Genomic DNA, 23813 nt, shown 5'->3' on the forward strand with positions numbered 1-23813 from the left:
ATGTGGATACTTATATGATAAATAGTCGAACGTGACGTGCAGATAATATTCATACGATAATTTATTAGTGTCAATGAATGTTATCTTGATCGTATTATGCATATAGTCATTAGACCTAAGATGGAACGCTATCTTATGTATAGGTGAATATGATTTGTTACTACTAATGTATTTGTGTTGAGCATGAGTATTCGACATATAGTGATTGTGGTTAGTTATACTTGGAGGTAGGTGTCCGATCAAGATGGGATTCACTAACCTGAGTAAACAGGGAAAAAGTCCTATGGAAGTTTGTTTAGTTCTGGATCGAGAAATCGTCAGTCGAGGTAGATAGACTTGAATAGAAATGAATTTTTGTTCAAGTGTTACAGATCTAAGAATGAATTCAAAGAGTCTATTGTTGCGTTTAGTTTTAAAGTATGATTTTAAAATCAGATTTTGATTTTGAAAAAGAGTGGTATAAATGGGGCTCACCATTTGACTTTGTATGAGTTATTTTGTTTTATTGTGAAAAAAATGGTATAAATGGGGCCCACTCTTTGATTTTGTATGAGTTATTTTATTTTGTTGTGGGTAGAATTAGGTTAAAGTTGTAATTTTAAAATCACATTTGCAAACCAAACAAGCCATATATGACCAACTATAGAGTTTGGCATTTACCATAGCTCTAGCTAGATCGAGCTCTTGTAGTGAAGGGATTTAGTGCATGACATATACGATCAGAGGTTTATCAGAATGTTTCAATTACACATTCGTCATCATTTGGATTGTCACGATATGCTGATAGGTATCACTCGTGAACTTTGGGAACCAAGGGCATTTTGGAAATTATACTTTCGGTTACATAAAAAGTTTTTGATAGTGTCAAATGAGTTGATACTATAATGCCATTGCCATTTGATGATGAACCTAGTTAGTCACACACATTGAGCCTGTCTAAACCGAGAAAAGAATTAATTCTAATTAAGGAAGTTAATTAGAAATTAATTATCAAATGAGGCTTGCAATATGGTTGAAAGAGTGCTAGCGCATCCTGAAGCTGAATTCAATATCAAGGATAAATCTAATTAAGAAAATACGATAGTTTCCTTATTTGAAGAGTTTTTATAAATATATTGTCTATTGATGGAAACTAGTGTTAATGACTTGTTTGATCTTAATTTCTTTCTACAATGGCGAGTCATTGGATGACTTAAAGCATGAGGACTCATTTGTGATTCATTAATTAATATGGATTAATTAATAATTGCATTGTGGTCCATAGAGTAAAGATATATATAAATATGATCTTACACTTAACCCTAGAGATCGATCTATCGATAAGACTCGATATTAGAGAGAGAGAGAAGAGAGGCACGGCTAAAAGCATTCAGCTCAGCCACGCCCACTGCCCAATGCTGATCGGAAGTTCCTCGACTTAGGCTTGGCGTTTCGGTGTCGTCCTTGACGTCATTGAAGAGATCTCTTCATTCTGTAACGATTCCGTTCGAGACTGATGACTTAAATCGGAGTGTACGGGCCGAGAGAAGTCTAAACTCAGTGGAGACGTGCTATTGTGGACGAGCTAGAGGTCGGACACTTGGACGGTTAGTTTGATCAACAAGGTTAGTAAAAAAGTTTAAACTTTTATCGTGGATTCGATATGTTATTTTATCTATTCGTTTAAGAGGTGATTCTCGTGTCAAAATGTGATATTGAAGTTTTCATTAAAACGAGCGCGCGATAAAAATTTGATTTTTACCGTATTTAAACTTTTCACTGCGCACTTGCTCGGTTTTCATATATTTATATATATATATATATATAAACAAAGCACGAATTGAATTCTCACGTCGTCATATTATCAAAAATAAGAAACGAAACTCTCTTGTTTTGCCACGTCATCACTTATATATTAAGGAATTTTTTTATCATTAATTATGCAGTTTAATATATATTATTTGCATATAGTCCAATAAATATAAATAAGAGAACAAAATATGCAGTCGCTCTCGCGAGACTATGCCGTCACCTTAATTATGTGAATATTATATACATTGGAATCTTTGATATTCAATGAAATATGTAATGAAATCTGAAAATCTATGTATTGTTAGTTGAAGATAATAACATAAACGCATATTATAGGAATAAATATACGTTTTTGATGCAATTGAATATTTAGTGTATTTTTTATTGTTGCGCGCGCGCACACACATATATATATATATAGCCGTTAAATATTATTGAAAGGATTATATCGTAAACAAAATAATGTTGTTAAATATAAATAAAAAATAATCCGTTCAATAATATTATTTTGGTTCTATATTATTTTTTATAGAACAACGAAAGAAATTGCATTATTTTGTAGAACAACATTATTATACTGTCTTTTGAAATCATGTCATATCATATTGATATGAGAGCATATCAAGTGCAGAAATGTATTTTGTCAATATATGTATTTTTAATTATATTGAAAGCATATATTTGTAGTCGTAGATTATACTGGCTTTTCGTTGTAATCATATCATATTATATGATTTGATGTTGGGAGTTTAATTTTTGAATAAAGTAATTGCACGTTTCATTTTCAACGCTCGTTTATTCAAGTGGTTTGCTACCTTTTTTCTTGTGAATAAAAAAAATATATCAACGATTAGGAGAGTTTCATCATTTAGCCAATTCAGATTTTAATTAGTTATGATCCATTGAATTTCCAAACATTAGATGGTGTATACTAAAAAACTGACATTTTTAATTCACGTGTACAAACATGGGTCTGGATTGAATCGAGATAGTTATTTTTGAAAAGCATGTGTGAAATAGATCATTGTGGGAGATTTATAAACAATAATAAGTGGAAGATCGATAATCCGTTTTATCTTTCATATTTGTTAAATCAAATCAAAACAAAAGAAAAGGATACAATGGAAAATTTTCGGCTTCAAATTAAGAGATATGACATACAATTCTCATGTGTAATGATTGTCACATAGGCACTTGCCCAAGTTGATTCTAGGCCACAGTTTCCTACTGTTTCATATCCTATCATGTGGCCATTAGGAACCTTCGGCAAATCGTCTACGTCGTATAGAAAAGTTACGATCAATTTCTTATCTTTTGACTATATTCATTATTGATAGCGTATATATACCTATAGGGCCGGGAGAAAAAATAACTCTGCACTCATTAATTTCAATAATAGTATATTCTTTTTGTCGTACTTTATTTAATGTGGATAAGTTTCACACTATGATTATTTAATATAATTCCTTGTATTAAATCTACTTAAATCTGTACTTCGATAATAAAGAAGGTTCACTCACTGGATCTGATGTCGTGAACCCAATATATAAGGGGCACATCATTGCAATGTGCAATCTCCGTTATTATAGATCTTAAGTTCGGCCTTTTAACTCGCTATTGCATTGTTTTTTCTAATATATCGAACGAGATTTCTACGAATAGCTATATAAAAGACATATTTAGTATCAATGGTAAGAATTAATCTGAAACTTCTTGATTCAATAATCGAAGTATATATCATTGTACCGTAATCTCTTTCTCAACTTCCATGTAACTAATGAACTAGTCTAACAAGGAAATGGCACCTCTATGCATCTATTTCTATTCATCACAAAAAAAGGTCTATAATAGGCTTAATACAACGAAATAGAAATCATATTCACTAATAAAGAGGTACAAATAGTTTCATAACGAGTATCAAATCTAAAATCTTGATTAAGAGACAAAAGAGTTTGTCATTGCGCTACGTCCTCCTTGTACATTTATTTATTCCATCACATACAATGCATTAATAATTTTTTTTTAAAAAAAAAAGGAGAGATACCAAACATATAAGCATGCGCCTAGTCAGAGTTACATTGGTAGGCGATCTATAGTTTTTTTTCTTTGGATAAGTAATATATAGGGCTTAGGTACTATATCTGACCGGTCGATAATACATCATATGACTGTCGATATAAAACTTTGTTTTCTAAACATTGTTGACTAATTAAATTTTTGCTGAATAATTAATTGATGTAGAGAACATGCCCCCGCCCTGTATTATTCTACATTGAAAATGGTAAGATACTACTTATAATAGTTATTATGTTTATTTATATATGTTGATAATATTATATATACAGTATATGTATGTAAAGACCGTGTCATTTTGCTCCCTGGAGTACGTTGACCTTACCGCAGGCTAGTGCGAGTCTTCCACTTCCTCAAAAATTTCAACAATGGCTGAGAGAAGTGATCCCATCATCAAATTCGGCATCCTCGGCTGCAACAGCGTAGCCCGGCTTTGCCGGGCCATATCCTCAGCCCCGTCTGCCACCCTCCACGCCATAGCCGGCCACTCCCTCGACGAGGCCACCAGCTGTGCCCTAGGCAACGGCTTCACCGCCAAGCTGTACGGCTCTTACGAGGAGCTGCTTGGCGACCGGGAGGTGGAGGCGGTGTACGTGCCGCTGCCCACAAGCCTCCACGCTCGGTGGGCGGCGGAGGCGGCAAGGAGGGGCAAGCACGTGCTGGTGGAGAAACCGCCGGCGCTGGACGCAGAGGCGCTGGGCGAGATAATCGCGGCGTGCGAGGGGAGCGGGGTGCAGTACATGGACGCCACCATGTGGATGCACCACCCCAGGACGGCGGCCATGAAGGGATTCCTTTCCGACGAGGAGGCCTTTGGGCAGCTCAAGGAGGTGTGTGAGAGATGAGCATCTTTTTTTACGATTTATTATTATAATTATTATTCTTTTTTTTTTTTTTACTTTTTACATGTCACATTCAAGATTCTTTCACCAGACAAGAAGAATTATTTTCCTTGGCTTGTGTTTTCCTTGTCTCCTTTTATATAATTGGAATTGGATAGGATAATGATGTTGGATGCGATGAGAACTATGTAATTAGAGTCAACGGATGTAACCTTCGATGCTGGATCCAACAAAGTGATAATTGAATAATAAATAATTTTAATTATCATAAATAGAAGAATACAAATTCGAATTTTAAAAATCACATTTATCAAGAGAAAAAATAATTTTTAATACTCGATCTTTTGGGATTGAAGAATAATATTTTTCACAATTTTATGGATATAATTGACTTGACTTGGATAGACTTCATTATTGATAAGTGGTTACTTGGCGCCAAGGCATATTATAAACATGATTATTTACAACTCTTAATTACGCGCACTATTAGTAGTCACGAGTTTAATTAGTATATGAAAAATTATAGTTAATAGTCATGCATTGTTACGTGATGATCGACGACTATTATTTGTCCCCATTTTCCCCACGACAGAGGTATCAAAAGGCTATTTTTGATGTTTCCTTAATACCGTGAAGCATGAAATACATTTATCCTCGACTTGCAGATGCACGCCACTTTCACATTCAATGCTAGTCCCAATTTCTTGGAGAACGATGTTCGTGTCAAGCCAGACCTCGACGCTCTCGGTGCCCTCGGGGATGCAGGGTGGTATTGCATCCGATCGATCCTCTGGGCCACAGACTACAAGCTGCCCAAGACCGTGACTGCCCTGCCAGGGATCGTCTTCAATGAAGCCGGGGTGATAATGTCTTGCGGGGCATCCCTACATTTTGAAGATGACTTAGTATCGACATTTCGATGCTCTTTCTTGTCTCACTTGACGATGGACATAATTGCTAATGGATCAAAGGGAAGCTTGCATGTCTATGACTACGCCCTTCCGTTCCAGGAGACCCAGGCCTCTTACTATACAAACTCGAGAGCCTGGTTCCTCGGCGGGCTAGCAGGATGGGGCCCTGCACCAGTCGAGCACACAGTGACCACGGACCTTCCACAGGTTGTGCTCATGGTGGAAGAGTTCTGTAGACTCGTACGAGGAATCAAGAGAGATGGTCTGAAACCCGAAGCGAAGTGGCCCGCTATAAGTATGAAGACACAGCTAGTACTTGATAAGGTGAAACTATCAATTGAGAGAGGGTACGTGCCGGTTGAAGTTCTTGATGGGTGACATCTCTTTTGCCCTTGCAATTTATATGTCGATGTTGTAATTTGGGTCATCTCAATACTTTCTAGAAGCACTCGCAATCGCAGACATTATAATTTATAACACGTAAAATGGACGACCAAAGGTTTGTCATGAACGTGATTCAAACACATTCATCTCTTTCTTTCTATTAATTTCATGAGAGTAGTATATGGTATTCATACACTCGTCCAACGGGTGGGAAAGTGTAAAGACTAGTGTGAACTAGTGAGTTCCTTAAATGACTTGAAATAAACATGTGCAAAGCAGGAGAGCGGGATTAAAAAATATTGTTGACGATGAGTTTGGTGCAGTGGTATAAATCACAGGCTAGGAATCATGAGGTTTCCGATTCAATTTTCGTCGATGGAACTTCTATGTCTTTTTATGTTATAACTGAAAAAAGATAATGGTCCATGATAATTATTTAATTGCTAAATTGTATTGCATTTGATAACGAAGTATGATTACGATTTTATTTGATTTTACGAGATAAATGTAAAAGTAGTTAGGAAAATTTATAATTAAATTGAAGAAGAAAATAAAAAAATAATAATTATGTCGTTGAATTGCGTGAAAAGTAACGAATAGTTAGGAGAATTTAATATTAAAAAATTAATTATAATAATAGATAATAATAAAAATACGTGAAAAAAATTATTATTAAATTGAGAAAAAAAGATGAAAATATAATGATTAAATTGTTGAATTGAAGGAAAATAAAAATAAAAATTAAATTAAACTTAATTCTGTTTAAAAAAGGAGCTTGATGGGAAATACGGGGCCAAGCCCCATCGATTATTTAATATATTTATTTAAACAATTTTAAATAAAAAAATTGATTATTTAATATTTACTTAAACAATTTTGACCACAAAAAAAATGCAGAGGAAACATTAAAATATATATATATATATATATATGTATATGTATATGTATAAAGGATAATTTTCCGAAAATGGAAGGACCGAGGCGATGCCGTTAACTTCCACGACTCAGCTTCCTTTCTTCTTCTTCTTCTTCTTCTTAGATTACTGTTTCTGCAATTGCGGAAGAGGCAGCTTAAGCAAGTTCGATGGCAGTGTCACTCTCTTTACTTCCCCCACAGCCTGTAGCGCCCTTTACCGCCACCCCCAGGCTCGTTCCCGCCCTCAAGCCCCGCAGCTGGCTATTTAGCTCCAAACCTCAGCCGCCCGGTGCGGCTGCTGCGGTTGACACCTTCACGGAGAAGTCGGGGTACCTCTTCGAGTTGAGCGCGACGGAGGCGGACTCCCTGACGGAGTACGACATATCGAGGATTGCCTCCATCTACAGGCGCAAGCCTTTCGTTCTGCTCCGGCGCCTTCTCCAGGTTGGGACCACCCTCGGCCGCTGGTTTGCCTTGCGGTACCTCGACAGCGTCAATGATCGGTCTGTCGAGATGTTCAAGGTCCGGGTTTTAATCTTTTTATCCCAATTCAGTAGTCTCAACCATAAATTTTTTTTTTTGCTTGTAAACATTGAATCATCGGACTTCCGGCGCGATGATTATGTTTCTGGCATTGACGATGTGATGTGTGCTTCTGTTTGTTCAACTGAAAATGCTCTCTTTGCGGAGAAAATTTCTGAGAAATTATCTTGATACTTTAAAGATGTTCCGGTCTAGCTCAAAGATCGTATTTTGCCGAAAGTGCTTACACCTTGAGGTCCAATATTTATCTGGGAATAATTCTAATTTAAGTCCATTGAAATTGCTGTTGTTGAAAATAAGTTGTACACCTGATGTTTTTGCATAATAAAAGCAAATGCACTTGCAGTTGATCAACGATCTCCCATGGATGTAATTTATTGATTTATCCTTTTGTATTGTTTTTGTTGGCAGATTAGAGCAGAAGAACTCCGGCAGATATTGGTAGAACTTGGCCCGGTATGTCATTTTGTATATATTCTCCGAACATTAGTATGCATATATAGATCACTGCTCTGTAATGAGTTTATTTTCTTTGTTGATCTCTATTTCAATGGTATTGGATTCATTCGGGTTGAAAAATGTTGTCATATCATAGTTCCTGTATTATGCGGTTATTGATATCAGCTAACCTCTGTCAGTTTATATTTGCTCTACCTATTCTTAGATGCTAAACTTTGTTTTGTACAATTTCATCGTTCTTTACTCTTTCAGGCATATGTAAAGGTTGCCCAAGCTGTTTCTTCACGGCCGGTGAGTGAGGCTATCCTTAATTTAAGTGGGTTAGTTTGTCTGTTTGGTTTTCCTTTTTTCCGGATTTTACATCTATTTTGGAAAGAATTGCTGTGTTTTCAGGGTATAAAAGCTTTTGTAATTTCTATGAATGGTTAGGCAATGATATCTATCTTTTGCAAGAGAAAGTGTAACAGTTTACCTTTGTTGCAACGTTTGTACTCTACCTTTGTGTAGGAGTATAGTTTCCTTTGACCTTCTGAGATAAATGCGGATGGACCACTTAATCTATAGTTTATATATTGTAACCGGTAAAAGTCTGTAGTTTATATATTTAATTATATGGTTATGAATCTAATCTGTATCTAGAAAAATTATGTGATATTCTGTTTGCAGGATTTGATACCTCCTGAATATCTGGACGAACTGTCGCTGTTGCAAGATAAAATAGCTCCATTTTCTACTGAGGTTGCTTTCAATACAATAGAAAAGGAACTTAACTTGCCTATTGATGAGTTATTTGCGGAGATTTCACCAGAGCCTATAGCAGCAGCATCCCTTGGACAGGTTTTATACTACAAATCATTTCATAATCTTTCAACTCGTTGTTCAGGATGTACTTCTTCTTTTAGTCAGTTCTCCCGGTTTTCTTTTTCTTTTTTGTGTTTGTGGTTCGCTATTCTGTTGCATGTCTACGAATTATTGATTATCATGGTTTGTCGTTTTTCTTTCTATCAGTAATTAGGTAGTATGGAATAATTCCTGTTACGGCATCAATATAGCCACATAATTATGTCTCTCTATCATGTGCAGGTTTATCAAGCAAGGCTTTGTCGCAGGGGGGAGGTTGTCGCTGTAAAAGTGCAAAGGCCAGGAGTTCAAGCTGCTATTGCCTTGGATATTTTGATTCTACGATATTTGGCCGGGGCGATTCGGAGAGCTCGCAAATTGAACACTGATCTTCCTGTAAGAAGCTATTCCTGGGTCTATTTATTGACTTTTATTTGATGCCTCTGTTCTCTTGAGTTGGTCTGTAGTTCACTTGAGGGTTCTGAGATCACCCTTACCATGACGTAGCAACCTCTTATGTGAAATATCGATGTTAACAGTTAGGATTCAAGTATGGACTTGTTTGAACAGAATTGGTCTTCTCACCTGTGAATAACCCATGGTGTATATTTTCTCCACAGGCAGTAGTTGATGAGTGGGCATCGAGTCTGTTTCGGGTATACATCAATCTCTTGGATTCTTTTTACCAGTTTCAACTGGATTTGTCAAGATTCAGAGATGAATATATTTTTAGATCTACTTGTGATTCCATTCCGTTAGCAGAATGTTTGAAATGGATAGTTTCTCCTTCATTTCACGTAAAATAATTCTTTTCCAGTATAAACTATAATCTTTTCATCATTGATGCTGAAAAAAGAGGTAGCCATGTATATTACACCCTGTGATCTTTTATTTAAATAAGGTTGGATGTACTCATACAAGTACTGTTTTCTTCTGGAGGAATACAAGTTTTCTCGTCTATATGCTTAAACAATGTGATTAGACGGTTGTATCTGCTTCAATCTGGTCACGCTGATCCTTTTATGTGTTTATTTGGTAGTTTAGCTGCAATTCACACTGAGGCTTTTAGACTTTGATTTTACGGTAAAATTCTTAGAGCTTTGGAATTGAATACAGGTAGTCCCGTTGAATGCAGGAGATGGACTACAGAAAAGAAGCAAACAATGGCATCAAGTTTAGGTGAGAGTATCAAATGGGCTTTTACATGACTTGTTTCTTCAACAATGTCTCCTTTATTAAGAGAAATACTAATGGCAGTTGTTGATAGTGGCAGCTATGAAGTCATTAACTTTTGTTATTGTCTTCTTTCTCTTGTAATTGGCATTCTTATATTTACACGGAACACAAACAGCATTGTGTATGGAAGAAAAATAAATTCTTCCTCGAGTTATTCTGGAGTAAAATTTACTGCTGTAATTATGACAAATTCCTGGTGAATACTATGGCAGGGAGCTCTATGGTGATATACCAGATGTCTCTGTTCCAGAGATGTATGTGGATTACACGACTAGCAAGGTTCTTACAATGGAATGGATAGAGGTATGAGTGAATTATGTTGCATAACTTTTACCCAGTCATCAGTATACAAGCTTTTAAGGGATTACTCTCTATCAAGCACCTAATTCAGTTATACCATATATCCATAGCATTTTCTTTTCAGCATGCATGCGATGTGGAATATTGCATTCTTTGGCAGTAGGTCCTTGGGAATGTCCTTTAAAAGTGTTCGAGCTACTCTTTTTGTGAATTTTAAATTTTATTTTGCAGAAACTGAGAGACTTGGTGCACTACAAAACCATTGTTATCATTTCCTAAATTGGGCCTCAGAAAATACTGACTTTAAGTTGCTGGCTTTGTGATTACTTTGGCTGTTTTAGGGACAAAAGTTGTCGGAAGTAAAGGATCTTTACTTGATCGAGGTGATGTTTTCAATTAGTCCTGTTTTTATGTGCTTATAAGTTCTTACATTTGTGATGTCTGAGATAGTTTTCTTCGGTGTAGACAGGTGGGGGTTTACTGCTCATTCAATCAACTTTTGGAACGTGGATTTTATCATGCAGATCCACACCCGGGAAATCTTCTTCGTACATATGATGGGAAACTTGCTTATATAGGTATTTCTATCAATCTTGAATAGAAGGCGACACCACTAGTTTTAGGGTAAAGCTGCAGGTTGAACCTAGAGTCTGAACCACTTGTAGTGAAGTGATTGAAATCTCTTCTTTGACAACATAAGCTTTTGTCATGAGTCAATTTCTTGATTAATGCTGGGTGTTGTAAAACAATGATCTGAATTATAAAATTAGAGTGGATAATTTAATGTTGCCATGCTATGTGAATTCAAGAATTGGCAGCAGTTTCAGAGGATCTATTAGTTGCACATGATCATTATTTTAACCTCTTTTGGACATCCTCCATGTTTTCCACAGATTTTGGTATGATGGGTGAATTTAAACAAGAACTACGCGATGGATTTATCGAAGCTTGTCTGCATCTAGTTAATCGTGATTATGATGCGCTGGCCAAGGATTTTGTCACTCTTGGGTACAGTATTTGCTACATTTCTCCCTTCCAGATTATGAAGATAGTTCTGCAATATCTTATTTAGCATTTGGGAAGCACACTTATTACAACATCTCCAGGTTTCTTCCCCCAACTGCGGACAAGGACGCTGTTACAAAGGCTTTAACAGGTTTCTGTTCTGACACGTAAGAAGATATATTCATAGTTTGCAAGTGCGTTATGTTGCTCTTCTCATGCATTATTTTTCCTGCAGGTGTCTTTCAGAATGCCGTTGCAAGAGGGGTCCGCAATATAAGCTTTGGAGATCTATCGGGAAACTTGGGAACCGCCATGTAAGAGAAAATACTTATTTCTGGTGCTAGATAGATGTGAAGTTTCTTGGTTGGTGCTGAAGAAGAGAGAGCATAATGAATAGTTGGGATGTGACATGACTTGCCGTTAGGAAAAGGGTTCTGAATACTTAATCCACAAAAAGAGAAGGTTCATTTTTTGCTTTCTTATGAATAGTGATCATCAAGACTGGTGAGCTCCCATTTGTCACTTTGTTTGCAGGTACAAGCTCAAATTCCAAATACCTTCGTACTTTTCTCTTGTCATCAGAAGGTACTGTTGCTTTTCCCTGTGGCATCTACTACTCTATTTCCTTCGCCTTAGAGTCCCTACTCTTGTCGGGCTTTTATTGCTTTGTAAGCATATAGTAGGTTAATGTAAAATTCACCATGCTTTATACTTCTTCTGGTTTTTCAGCCTCGCTGTATTGGAGGGAATTGCTATCAGTTTCAACCCCAATTATAAAGTCTTGGGCAGTACATACCCATGGATTGCCAGAAAAGTATTATCTGACAGTTCACCGAAACTGAGGGCTTCTCTGCAAGAACTGCTTTATGAGGTACCATTCTATGCATACAATATGCTGTACTATATATCCATGGTTTAAAACCGTTACTTTAACTCATCCCATCTTATACAGGATGGTACTTTTCGGATTGATCGACTGGAATCTCTACTCGCAGAGGTAAGATTTATCCTTTTCTCTTTTTTATCAGTTATATTTAATCTCTCTCTCTTTCTCTCTCTCAATCTGGCATTTCATTTATGACTGTAGTTTGTTGTCTTCCCATTACATGGGGAAGGGGATCTGGAGTTTCAAGTTAATAATGATATCCTAGGCAAAAAATCTCATGTAGCTTACCATACAGAAGTTCAGTCAATTGCTTGTCACAGGTCCCAAGTAATATGTCAGAAGTTCTTGTTCAGTTCTGACAAAAACAGAAAAGTCCAAAACAACAACAGAGGAGAAGCAAGGATAATGAATGATGAATTCATGAGGACAAGCTGGGCATGGGAAAATATCTTATGAGTTTATAGATCACATGTCCTCAATCATTCCCCAGTATTTTTTCTTGCCTTTTTCTTAACTGGTTTCTCCCTACCATGTTTTTGAGCAGTCCCTCCGTGCCAAGACCAAGAAGGCCTTGGTTAAAAAATCTGTAAAAGAAGATGATCCCAGGTTGGCTGTCAAGCAAATTCTCTCTTTCACATTAACTGAAAAGGTACTAAACATTGACACTTATCATCTCAGGTTTCTTTGTGGTTTGTTACGAGAGGACTATGTAACCTCTTTGTGTCTTCTACCTTATATTTGGCAGGGCGGTTTCTTGAGGGACATAATTCTTGACGAATTTGCTAAGGTAAAATGTTTTGTTAAGCCTGAAGAAGACTATTTACGATCATTAATCCTGATTCACGATACATGTAAACTTAAGAGAGTTGTTTTAGTTCCATGTCCATTACAATTGAGATAATAGGAGTTGAATGGATGACAATTGACAATTTGCCGCCTTCTACTTCATCCATTTTCCTTGTTTGACAAGTTACTTAAGGTAAGGACAAATCATTTTGAGCTGCAAATTATCACAGGGTTTAGATGCACTTGGTCTAGCTACCATGGCAAGCACACCTGTTGGGAGTTCTATCTCGTTCTTCCGCATGACCGACGAAGACACAGTCAACTTGCAAACATTGCGTCGGCTGTTGCTATTACTATCAGGAATTCAAAGTGATGAGAGTTTCAGTCAGGTAAAGGCCGATATTCTTCACTAGCAGAGCATAATGCCGAGTTTCAGCATTAGTTCCTTATGAATGGTATTCATTCATGATCTAACTGGTTAGTATTGCCTTCTAATGAATTGAAGCTCCCTAAGGAAACACTATTCTAGTAAATTGTCATGTATACTACTAAGCTTTGTCACCTGAGTTTTTGTCATCTTTTCTCATGCAGGAAGTAGAGTTGGGGTCCCTGCAGAGTTTCCAACTGCGGTATTTGGAAGAAGCGTTGGGTCGACTTTCATCAGTTCAAGAAATGCTGCCCACCCTTTCTGTTATTTCAGAGGTAAAGCTTTTACGATAAATCAATAACATTTGATGCAACAGTAGCATCTGCTAGCTTAAACTTTTCTTGCCAGCCAGAAGGTGGTATAGACATGATATTCAGGTGGCAAATCTGGATCCGAACCTCGGACTTCATCTCTATCCTTGTTTGATAATTTCGTGTGTCCATGATCATAGCCATCAGATTGACCCATACTGCAACTCTAGCTTCCATGTACATGCCGAAGTGTCTAGATGTAGTCTATAGTCGTAAAATGAAAAAAGTAAACGCCGTAGCTCTTAATAAGAACATTGTAGTTAGGTCCGCTGGCCTCGACTTTTACCAATTTCAGGCAATCCGTCCTTTTTTCCTACATATTGAAATCACTAGACATGACTGTCAGTTCAGACCATTTGCCACATCTGATAAGAAATGTTTTACGAGTTTTGCACTTTGCGTGCGATTTCTGCATAATTTGTTGCCTCTTAAAATGAGTTTCTTTACAGCTCCCCCCAGAAATGCAGCAACGGCTACTGAGTCTACCCGGTGATCTAGCTGGAAGAATAATTTCTCGAGCTACTGCCCGTACCATCCGTAGAATATTCCTGTGATCGGGGCCCGTAAATAACTGATGGAAGTGATATATCGCTTTCGCCTGCTAAACTTCAGGCTGCTCACTGCATGAAGTCATCCAAGGATCGATCGCCCGCCGGGGATCGATCGGGAACGTTTGTGCAGGAAAAGAAAGATATTGGTCCAGAGCTAGTTTTATTTTTATTCATTTTTTGTCATTACCATGATAAGTTGTGCATTCCGCCGACCTGAACAGACAGCTCACTGTTGGGGTTAGGGATGTACTCAACCAAACAATAACGCAGCAATTAATCTTCCTCCCCTACTGGTGTAATCGAGATAGGAACTAATCAAATCAACCAACAAGCAGTAAAGTAAAACAACACCAAGAATTTTACGTGGAAAACCCCAATGTGGGGAAAAACCACGGGACCAACTCCGAATCAACGATCCACTATGAAGGTTATACAATGTCTTTCATCAAGGGTAAACCCTTGGATCACCAAACTCAAGAGAAACTCTCTTGGATCACCCAAATACTAAATTCGTCACCCACACCGGGTGGTTCACAAAATCAGCTGAAACAGCACCTACAGAGCTCGAATAGAAATTCTGACCGTTCAGAAGTTAGCCCCACGTGTTGTGAAGCTGCTGTCAAAATTTCGTCCCAATCGGAGTTCGTTTGACGTCCCGATCGAGGTTTGATCTCCAGCTGCGCGCTGCCCCTGTTGAGCAGAATTCGGCTCTGCTCTTCCTTTGTTCTTTGTGCTGTTTTGCTGCTTGCAGCTCCTCTGCCGCTGCTGTCTACCCTCTGCTGCTACTGCAGTCTGCTGCTGCTTTTATACCTCAGCTGATTTGCTGAAGAATAAACCCTAACAAAAAATGGGTTCTTGGGCCTATTAAAGCCCGATAAAAGCCCAATACAATTTGAGCCCAACTTCCTCCAAATTGGAGGGATACCCAACAAACTCCCCCTCCCGACTATTTGGAGGCTTCAAGCATACCGGCTATACTTCGGCAAACATGAAGTTTCTCCCTAGCGAGAGGTTTTGTCATCATATCAGCTCCATTCTCATCGGTGTGCACTTTGTCTAGCTTCACCAACTTGGACTCCAACACATCTCTAATCCAATGAAACTTGATATCGATATGTTTCGACCTCGAATGGAAAGTGGGATTCTTGCAAAGATGAATGGCGCTTTGACTATCACAGTGTAGAACATACCTTTCTTACTTCAAGCTCAACTCCTGCAAAAACTTTTGCAACCACAACATCTCCTTGCAACCTTCGGTCACCGCAATGTATTCGGCTTCCGTTGTAGACAAAGCGATGCACTTTTGAAGCCTTGACTGCCATGAGATAGCTCCCCCTGCAAAAGTCATCAAGTATCCCGAAGTGGATTTCCGGGAATCGATATCTCCTGCCATATCTGCATCCGTGTAGCCCTCTAACTCCGGCTTACCAGTGCCAAAGTGTAAACACACCTTGGATGTTCCTCTGAGATACCTCAGGATCCATTTAACCGCATTCCAATGCTCTTTCCCCGGATTGGAGAGAAAACGACTTACCACACCAACAGAATGAGCAATATCTGGCCTTGTACAGACCATGGCATACATTAAACTTCCTACAGCTGATGAGTAAGGAACTTTCTTCATCTCTTCTTTCTCCTTCTCACTTGTAGGACATTGCTTCGAGCTAAGTTTGAAATGAGAAGCAAGTGGTGATGAAACTGGTTTAGCATTACCCATGTTGAACCGATCCAAAATCTTCTCGATGTACTTCTCTTGAGAAAGCCAAAGTTTTCCACTTGATCTGTCACGAGAAATATGCATCCCAAGGATCTGCTTTGCCGGTCCCAAATCCTTCATGGCAAAGGACTTGTTGAGCTCCTTCTTCAACTCTGTAATCTTGCTCATATCATGACCAACAAGTAGCATATCATCCACATATAACAGTAAAATGATAAAATCACCATTCGAGAATTGTTTCACGAACACACAATGATCTGAAGTTGTCCGTGTGTAGCCATGGCTCAACATGAAAGAGTCAAACTTTTTATACCACTGCCGAGGTGCTTGCTTAAGCCCATACAAGCTCTTTCTCAGCCTGCACACCAAATGCTCCTTACCTTTAACTCGGAATCCTTCAGGCTGCTCCATATATATTTCTTCCTCCAAGTCACCATGCAGGAAAGCTGTTTTTACATCGAGCTGCTCGATCTCCAAATTTAGACTAGCTGCCAGTGCGAGAACAACTCGGATCGATGACATCTTGACAACAGGCTAGAAGATCTCCTCGAAGTCAACTCCTTTCTTCTGGTTGAAACCTTTCACTACCAGTCGAGCTTTGTATCGAGGTCGCGAGTTCTCTGTCTTCAACCTGTAGACCCATTTGTTCTTCAATGCTCTCTTACCTTGCGGTAGCTTCACTAGGTCATACGTGTGATTTTCAGACAAGGAGTTCATCTCCTCATTCATCGCCTTCAACCAGTGCTCCTTGTACTCATGTGCCACAGCTTCATCATAGCACTCAGGTTCTCCCCCGTCAGTCAGTAGCACATACTCATGAGGCGGATATCTTGTAGATGGTTGTCTTATTCTATCAGATTGTCTAGGTAGATCTGCAGGCTCTAACTGTAACCGCGAGCCTGTATCATCCGTAGTCACATCATCATCTACCTGAGGAATCTCACCCCCAGTCGTGGTTTCTTCATACTCACCAGGTACCTCTTCCACTGGATGCTCTACATCAACCGGTACAGGAATAGAGATCTCGTGAGGATTGCCTACACTGGCCTTCTCTAACTTTTGCAAATCCTCGATTGTCTGGTCCTCAAAGAAGACAACATCCCTGCTCCTGATGATCTTCTTGCTATCAGGGTCCCAAAGCCTGTACCCGAACTCTTCATGTGCATAACCCAAGAAGATGCACTGTTTTGCCTTGGCATCAAGTTTTGATCTTTCATCTCGAGGAATGTGAACAGATGCCCTGCACCCGAATACTCTGAGATGCTTGTATGATACTTTCTTGCCGGTCCACACCTGCTGGGGTACATCTCCATCAAGTGCAACTGACGGTGTAAGATTAATAAGATTAACCGCTGACCTCATTGCCTCGCCCCAGAAAGGCTTAGACAGTTTCGCTTGAGAAAGCATACAACGAACTCTCTCAACAATTGTGCGGTTCATCCTCTCTGCAAGCCCGTTCTGTTGTGGTGTCTTCGGTACCGTCTTCTCAAGTTTGATACCGTGAGTCCTGCAATAGTTCTCGAAAGGACCTCTATACTCACCACCATTATCAGCTCTGACACATTTCAGCTTCATGCCTGTTTCTCTTTCCACTGCTACATGGAAGTTCTTGAAAATCTCAGTCACCTGATCTTTAGTTCTCATAGGGTAAGCCTAAACTTTCCTGGTGTGATCATCTATAAATGTCACAAAATAGAGAGCACCACCAAGAGATCTATCCGACATAAAACAAACATCTGTATGCACAAGATCAAGTATATGATGGCATCTAGAGGGACGACTTCTAACAAAAGAAACTCTCCTCTGCTTACCAGCTAAACAGTGATCACAGGTGCTCAAGTGCATACCTTTAATGGGCAAAGACTGCTTTCTAGCAAGAATTTGAATACCTTTCTCACTGATATGCCCAAGTCTCCTATGCCATAGCTCGATAGGATAATCCTCAACAACATTAACCTGACCGGAGTTGTGTTTGGCACGCAGCCTGTAGAGAGTGTCGGTCTTCTGACCCCGTGCCACAATCAACGAACCCTTGGAGAGCTTCCATCTCCCATTGCTAAATTCATTACTGTAGCCTTCATCATCAAGTTGACCCGTCGAGATTAGGTTAAGGCGAATTTCTGGAACATGCCTCACCTTCTTCAAAAACAACTTGCAGCCAAGCTCGGTCTCTAGACAGACATCACCAATACCGACAATCTTGCATGATTGTCCATTCCCCATTCTCACATAACCATAGTCCCCGGTAGTGTAAGATGAAAAGAAATCCCGATGAGGAGTGACATGAAACGAGGCACCTGTATCTGCAACCCAGGTAGAGTCCTGACATGTGAAATTCACATAAGCTTCATCACAAATGATGTAGGTCTCTCCATCACATGCCACTACTGTAGTGCCTTCTTCCTTCTTGCTCTCACCGTTGCCATTCTGATTTTTCTTCAGAGCTCTACACTCTCTTTTGTAGTGTCCCTATTTTCCACAGTGATAGCAAGTGACCACTTTCCTCGTCTTCGACTTTGATCTGCCCCTCGATTTGCCACGTGAGTTACTATGCTTGGAAGAGAAATTTCTGCTTTGACTTCTCCCCCGTTGTTCAGTAACCAAAGCTTCAGACTGAATGGAAATTCTCGTGCCTTTCCTTCTAGTCTCCTCATTAAATAAACTGTCTGTCACCGTAGCCAACGATAGCTTCCCGTTTGGCGCAGAATTGCTTAATGCAACCACAAGTGTGTCCCAATTATCCGGTAGAGTCCCTAAAAGTAGACAGGCCTGCAACTCATCGGGTAATATTATCTCCAGGTTCGTCAACTGGTTAATAATATCCTGGAAATTACTCATGTGCGCAGCCATATCACCTCCATCCTGGAAACGAAGATGAACCAGCTTCTTCACGAGGAATGCCTTATTTTGTGGTGTCTTCCTCGCATAGAGATTTGTCAATTTATCCCACAAAGCTTTCGCATTTGTCTCCTGAGCAACATGATGATAAATACTATTGTCTATCCACTGCCGAATCAAACCAATAGTCTTCCGATTTGTGCGTTCCCAAGCCTTGTCATCCTTATCTTTGGGTTTCGCGGAATCCCCTTCAATAGGATCGTACAAATCCCTGCAAAATAGAAGATCCTCCATCCGAGACTTCCATATAGAGTAGTTGGTTGCATTCAACTTGAACATAGATCCTGTAGACTCCTCCATCTCGAAAACACCGAAAAAACTCAAACTTCTCTAACCCGAAGCTCTGATACCACTTGTTGGGGTTAGGGATGTACTCAACCAAACAATAACGCAGCAATTAATCTTCCTCCCCTACTGGTGTAATCGAGATAGGAACTAATCAAATCAACCAACAAGCAGTAAAGTAAAACAACACCAAGAATTTTACGTGGAAAACCCCAATGTGGGGAAAAACCACGGGACCAACTCCGAATCAACGATCCACTATGAAGGTTATACAATGTCTTTCATCAAGGGTAAACCCTTGGATCACCAAACTCAAGAGAAACACTCTCTTGGATCACCCAAATACTAAATTCGTCACCCACACCGGGTGGTTCACAAAATCAGCTGAAACAGCACCTACAGAGCTCGAATAGAAATTCTGACCGTTCAGAAGTTAGCCCCACGTGTTGTGAAGCTGCTGTCAAAATTTCGTCCCAATCGGAGTTCGTTTGACGTCCCGATCGAGGTTTGATCTCCAGCTGCGCGCTGCCCCTGTTGAGCAGAATTCGGCTCTGCTCTTCCTTTGTTCTTTGTGCTGTTTTGCTGCTTGCAGCTCCTCTGCCGCTGCTGTCTACCCTCTGCTGCTACTGCAGTCTGCTGCTGCTTTTATACCTCAGCTGATTTGCTGAAGAATAAACCCTAACAAAAAATGGGTTCTTTGGCCTATTAAAGCCCGATAAAAGCCCAATACAATTTGAGCCCAACTTCCTCCAAATTGGAGGGATACCCAACACTCACTGTGACTGGAATGCTGTGAAAACCAAAGTGCCAATTTGCACTCCGAAATCGAGGATTAACGAGTGCTCTTTCTGTTCCGATGATCGTTCGTTAGGCCAATTTTTTGTCATCCGACTTCAATTCCAAGCCTAATCTTGGCAACATCTTAAAAAAGAGTTCATTATGTCTTGAAAGTTTGTGAGGGAGACGAAAGAAAAGAAGAGAGTGCGGGAAAGAAGTTAATAAAATAAAATAAAATAAAACAACTAGCTGATCCATCGAGGAGAGCTTAGGAAAATGTCAAGAGTTTTATGCAAACATTTTTAAAAAATCGCGACCGCCTTATAGCTTGACAAGCTACGCTTCATGTGGGCGGGTTTTATTTAGAGCGCAGAGCTTTGAAATTCACATGAAGTACCTCGGAAAGCCGAACCGACGCTGGAACGAGGTCCAGTCTGAGCCAATAGGTGGAGAACGCTTCGTGGTCAATTGCAATTTAGTCGGTTAAGTCCGCGTATATTTTGGGCGGGCCTTTCAAGAGCTATACTCTTCAATTTCCTAACACTTTCAAGGCCCAGCCCATTGAATTCCCGCTGGCTTTCTTCTCGTCCACTGCCCTTTATTGTGAACCTTCCGCCACCCCTCTCTCTCTCTATCTCTGTGTCGACTCCCGGCGGACGCACCAGCAGCAGCTGCATCGACTGCCCCGCTGAGTGACAGAGGTGAAGATTTCTCGTTCTTGGGTTTCTTGCAATTCCCAGCAGTAGAGATACTTTTTCTTGCTTCAACTTTTCATTGGGTCGCGGCGGCAGCTGAATTTCGTGGAAACCTCATAAAAACTTCAGCTGAATCGATTCATACTTTTTTTCCGGTGGCAGGCAGCTTCCGAGGTTTCCGGTGGTGCCATGGCGGACGCCGCTGTCTCATCCAATGATGAGAGACTGCTCAAGTAAGTCTATTTATGTTTGCGAGCTTCTGGTTTTTACGCTTATGAATGCTTTGTCCAGAAAGCGCCGGGCTTCCACTTCACGTCAAGAATCGAAAAAAAGTTGAAACTTGATGCTGTTAGTCCGATGAAGTCCTATGCCCTGTTTGAAGAAGTCTCCTGGAGGAACCTATGATTTATTGCTCTCATCCTCGTCGGATTTGCGAATGTTTTAACAAGTCACTTGTTTAAGTTGTGCCCACTCGGTTGAATGCGTTTAGGGATTGGTTTCTCACTTCTTGTTTAGATGGAAGGTGGTTTGTTTTTAGTGCCTTCGATGCTATTGGGTTCTGGCTAATGGCAGTTCCATCCATTGGCAAGTTAAGAGGGAATTTCATCAATCCGGTATCTTCTAGTAAATTCCTGTGCTGGTGATTGATTTCTTCCTAATCTACATACTTTTTGCGCTTTCAAGTTTTCATCCAAAATAAATCACACTCCTATAAAAAATCACGTTAAGGTGTATCACTGTGCGACTTTATGGCTGCTCTGTCTCCGTGATTGGACTCAATAGCATCTTGCATTTATTCAACATTCTGGATTGTGTGATACTTGATGGCTGCTGTTGGGCCAAGGTTTATGCCTTCATGAAGGCACAACACTAATATATATATATATATATATATATAGTTTTGGGGGGGGGGGGGGGGGGGGGGGGGGGGGGGGGGGGGGGATAAGCGGTGAATCTCAGTAGAAAAAGGAGTCAAACATGTACACTAATTTATGCTGTTATTGTTTGCTTCTTTCCCAGAGAAGCTCCTCAGTTAGCAGCAGTCTTGAAGGAAATAAAAGAAGGGCTAGACAAAGTAAAGAGCAAAGTGAAGGACTTAACTGCGAAGGTTGAGACTTGAATGTTGTTTTATGCAGTAGTTGTGGGGAAAATCATTACCCCTTATATCTATTTCATCCATTTCTTATCAGTCGCTTTTGATCAAACGAGCGCCTGCCATGAGATCGTCGGCTCTTATTATCATCATTTCCAAATGTTATGAGTTTCACCCGTGGTTTCTATTATTAATTCCAGATATCCTTCAAAATCTTGTCTCAGGTGAAAGCAAATCAATATCCAACAGCAGACGGGATAAGCTTTCTCGATGCAAAACACTTACTTCTCTTAAGCTACTGCCAGTCACTTGTGTATTATCTTCTCCGCAAGGCAAAGGGATTTTCAATTGAAGGGCATCCGGTTGTTAGGAGCCTTGTAGAGATCAGATTATTTTTGGAAAAGGTTAGGAAGTCCCATTTATACTTGCGTAGTTACCTCAGTTGGACCACCATATTAACTTACATTTTCATTTGAAACAGATCCGCCCAATCGATAAAAAGCTCCAATACCAAGTCCAGAAACTCACAAGAGTTACTGGGGCTGCCGCAAGCAATGGAGGTGTCAATGAAGAGGAAGCAGATGCTTCAAAGAAGTCAGAAGATCTGTTAAATTATCATCCAAACCCAGACATGCTTGTTAGCAAAACGGATATGAATTCTGAGGTACCATGACTTATATTGTTAAGAACGCTTATTCATGTGATGCCATTTCTGATATTCCTAGTAAAGGTGGTAGTTGGTAAAGCTGCTAATGCTCTTTTCGGATATTCTAGGATAATGATGGAGTTTATCGTCCTCCAAAATTCGCCCCCGCTTTGATGGATGAAGATAAGATGTCAAGACAGGAGAGAAATGCTCTGAGAAAGGAGAAAGAGGTGCTAAGACAAGCAAGGCAAAGTGCCTATATGAGAGACCTGATGAACGATATTGATGAAAGACCCGAAGAGGTTAGTCAGAGTATATTTCTCATTGTCATAACAAGGCTAGGATGCCATTTACGTTTGGCATCAGGGGTCTAACTAGTTCGCTCGGAATAAATGCAGATTCGGGATGTTGTTGGGACTGAAAGTAGAGAGCTTATTAGGTATAGGGCACAGATGGAAGACCGTGCACGCAGAGAAGAGGAGCTCTTTGTGCGCGCTCCACTTACTAAGATGGAGAAAAAGAAGCAGAAGCACTTAATGAAGTCAAGAAATGGGTATGCTTTGTCAACATTGATTTTATGCTTTTCCTGGAACATATTTAATCCTAGTGTTTCACTCTTTCATTCTTGTGTCTGTGCATGCCGATGCTTGTGGATTTGATCATAATGTATGTAGTTTTTGGATTTTCAGTGCTTTGACCTTTCTTCGCTCTGTTCGCATCAGGTTGCTTGGACTTGCTGATAGCTTGTACGATGAAATCAAATCCTTACCTTTAGAGGAAGGTTTTGGTGAACCACCAACTGGCTTCAGTGGTGGGTCAACGAAATTTAAGAAGCGGAAGGTATTCGGCTAGTGTTCATGACTCTGCACATGCGTTTAGGTTATGTTCTTGATATTGCTCGGTAGCTACATATATCCTTTTCTGCCTTGAATAAGAAGATAGCAGTGTCTCTATCTTCCACTACATAAAGATTAGATTTCCTGGATAATGTTTGACATTGTGGAGCATTTCTCTGCAGAGGAAGCATTGAGGGAGAAAAGTTCTCCATTGATGGTCTAGCCGTTTATTCGAATCGGGAGCACCACAGAAGAATGCCCTGACGTATTGGAGTTTTGGCCTATCTGGGCAGAGAGTCCATAATACTCTGGTATCGTCATTTTTGGAAGAGATCCAGGTAACATAGCAAAATGGAGTTAGAATCTGCAGCCTGTAAGCTAGTTTTTCAAGTAGTTATTACATTACTATAGGTTTTTGAAAGAACTTCAACAGGATTGAAAAATTAAGTTACTTGGAGATTTGCTGTCAACAACACAAATGATGTGTGACATTGCTAAATTACTGGTATTCACTTGATCATATGGAAGAGTTTGCTGTACCAAAGTCATTACGAGATCTGATACTGGAAGTGGGGAACCAGTTATTGCCAACTCAGGATCCGGCT

The 23813-nt window shown here is 39.7% G+C and overlaps 3 protein-coding genes across 4 annotated transcripts; all 3 read left to right on the forward strand.

Moving 5' to 3' along the window:
• The first annotated feature begins 3782 nt into the window (after positions 1 to 3782).
• On the forward strand, positions 3783 to 6141 carry LOC116203267 (uncharacterized oxidoreductase At4g09670-like). The gene is made up of 2 exons (XM_031534940.1): positions 3783 to 4694; positions 5372 to 6141. Exons 1-2 carry the CDS (start codon positions 4233 to 4235, stop codon positions 5993 to 5995), a joined length of 1086 nt encoding a protein of 361 aa, XP_031390800.1. The 5' UTR covers positions 3783 to 4232; the 3' UTR covers positions 5996 to 6141.
• An 825-nt stretch (positions 6142 to 6966) lies between these two features.
• On the forward strand, positions 6967 to 14551 carry LOC116202456 (uncharacterized aarF domain-containing protein kinase At1g71810, chloroplastic). The gene is made up of 21 exons (XM_031534018.1): positions 6967 to 7439; positions 7872 to 7916; positions 8172 to 8210; positions 8586 to 8756; positions 9003 to 9155; positions 9380 to 9415; positions 9895 to 9938; positions 10208 to 10298; positions 10637 to 10678; positions 10765 to 10873; positions 11189 to 11303; positions 11402 to 11451; positions 11536 to 11614; positions 11835 to 11885; positions 12030 to 12171; positions 12253 to 12297; positions 12731 to 12835; positions 12932 to 12973; positions 13203 to 13361; positions 13564 to 13674; positions 14160 to 14551. The coding sequence occupies exons 1-21, from the start codon at positions 7086 to 7088 to the stop codon at positions 14262 to 14264; spliced, it is 2088 nt and encodes a 695-aa protein (XP_031389878.1). The 5' UTR covers positions 6967 to 7085; the 3' UTR covers positions 14265 to 14551.
• A 5930-nt stretch (positions 14552 to 20481) lies between these two features.
• Positions 20482 to 23728, forward strand: LOC116202458 (neuroguidin-B). 2 transcript variants are annotated; one of them, XM_031534027.1, is made up of 9 exons: positions 20482 to 20639; positions 20796 to 20866; positions 21654 to 21741; positions 21951 to 22130; positions 22208 to 22390; positions 22501 to 22674; positions 22771 to 22925; positions 23095 to 23251; positions 23391 to 23728. In XM_031534027.1, the coding sequence occupies exons 2-8, from the start codon at positions 20823 to 20825 to the stop codon at positions 23222 to 23224; spliced, it is 954 nt and encodes a 317-aa protein (XP_031389887.1). In that variant the 5' UTR covers positions 20482 to 20639; positions 20796 to 20822; the 3' UTR covers positions 23225 to 23251; positions 23391 to 23728. The 2 variants fall into 2 exon arrangements, with proteins under 2 accessions (XP_031389887.1, XP_031389886.1); XM_031534026.1 differs by having other exon boundaries at positions 20483 to 20639; positions 23095 to 23212.
• The last annotated feature ends 85 nt before the right edge of the window (positions 23729 to 23813 follow it).

Source organism: Punica granatum, chromosome 4 (genome assembly GCF_007655135.1).
Source record: "Punica granatum isolate Tunisia-2019 chromosome 4, ASM765513v2, whole genome shotgun sequence".
Lineage (NCBI taxonomy): Eukaryota > Viridiplantae > Streptophyta > Magnoliopsida > Myrtales > Lythraceae > Punica > Punica granatum.

Bases quoted from the DNA above. Each gene is read 5' to 3' on its own strand.
- LOC116203267 (XM_031534940.1), top strand. From the start codon at position 4,233: ATGGCTGAGAGAAGTGATCCCATCATCAAATTCGGCATCCTCGGCTGC. The intron at 4,695-5,371 runs GTGTGTGAGAGA...CTCGACTTGCAG, and splicing joins CCTTTGGGCAGCTCAAGGAG to ATGCACGCCACTTTCACATT.
- LOC116202456 (XM_031534018.1), top strand. From the start codon at position 7,086: ATGGCAGTGTCACTCTCTTTACTTCCCCCACAGCCTGTAGCGCCCTTT. The intron at 11,304-11,401 runs GTACAGTATTTG...CAACATCTCCAG, and splicing joins AAGGATTTTGTCACTCTTGG to GTTTCTTCCCCCAACTGCGG. The intron at 13,362-13,563 runs GTAAAGGCCGAT...TTTCTCATGCAG, and splicing joins GTGATGAGAGTTTCAGTCAG to GAAGTAGAGTTGGGGTCCCT.
- LOC116202458 (XM_031534027.1), top strand. From the start codon at position 20,823: ATGGCGGACGCCGCTGTCTCATCCAATGATGAGAGACTGCTCAA. The intron at 22,391-22,500 runs GTACCATGACTT...CGGATATTCTAG, and splicing joins AAACGGATATGAATTCTGAG to GATAATGATGGAGTTTATCG. The intron at 22,926-23,094 runs GTATGCTTTGTC...TGTTCGCATCAG, and splicing joins TTAATGAAGTCAAGAAATGG to GTTGCTTGGACTTGCTGATA.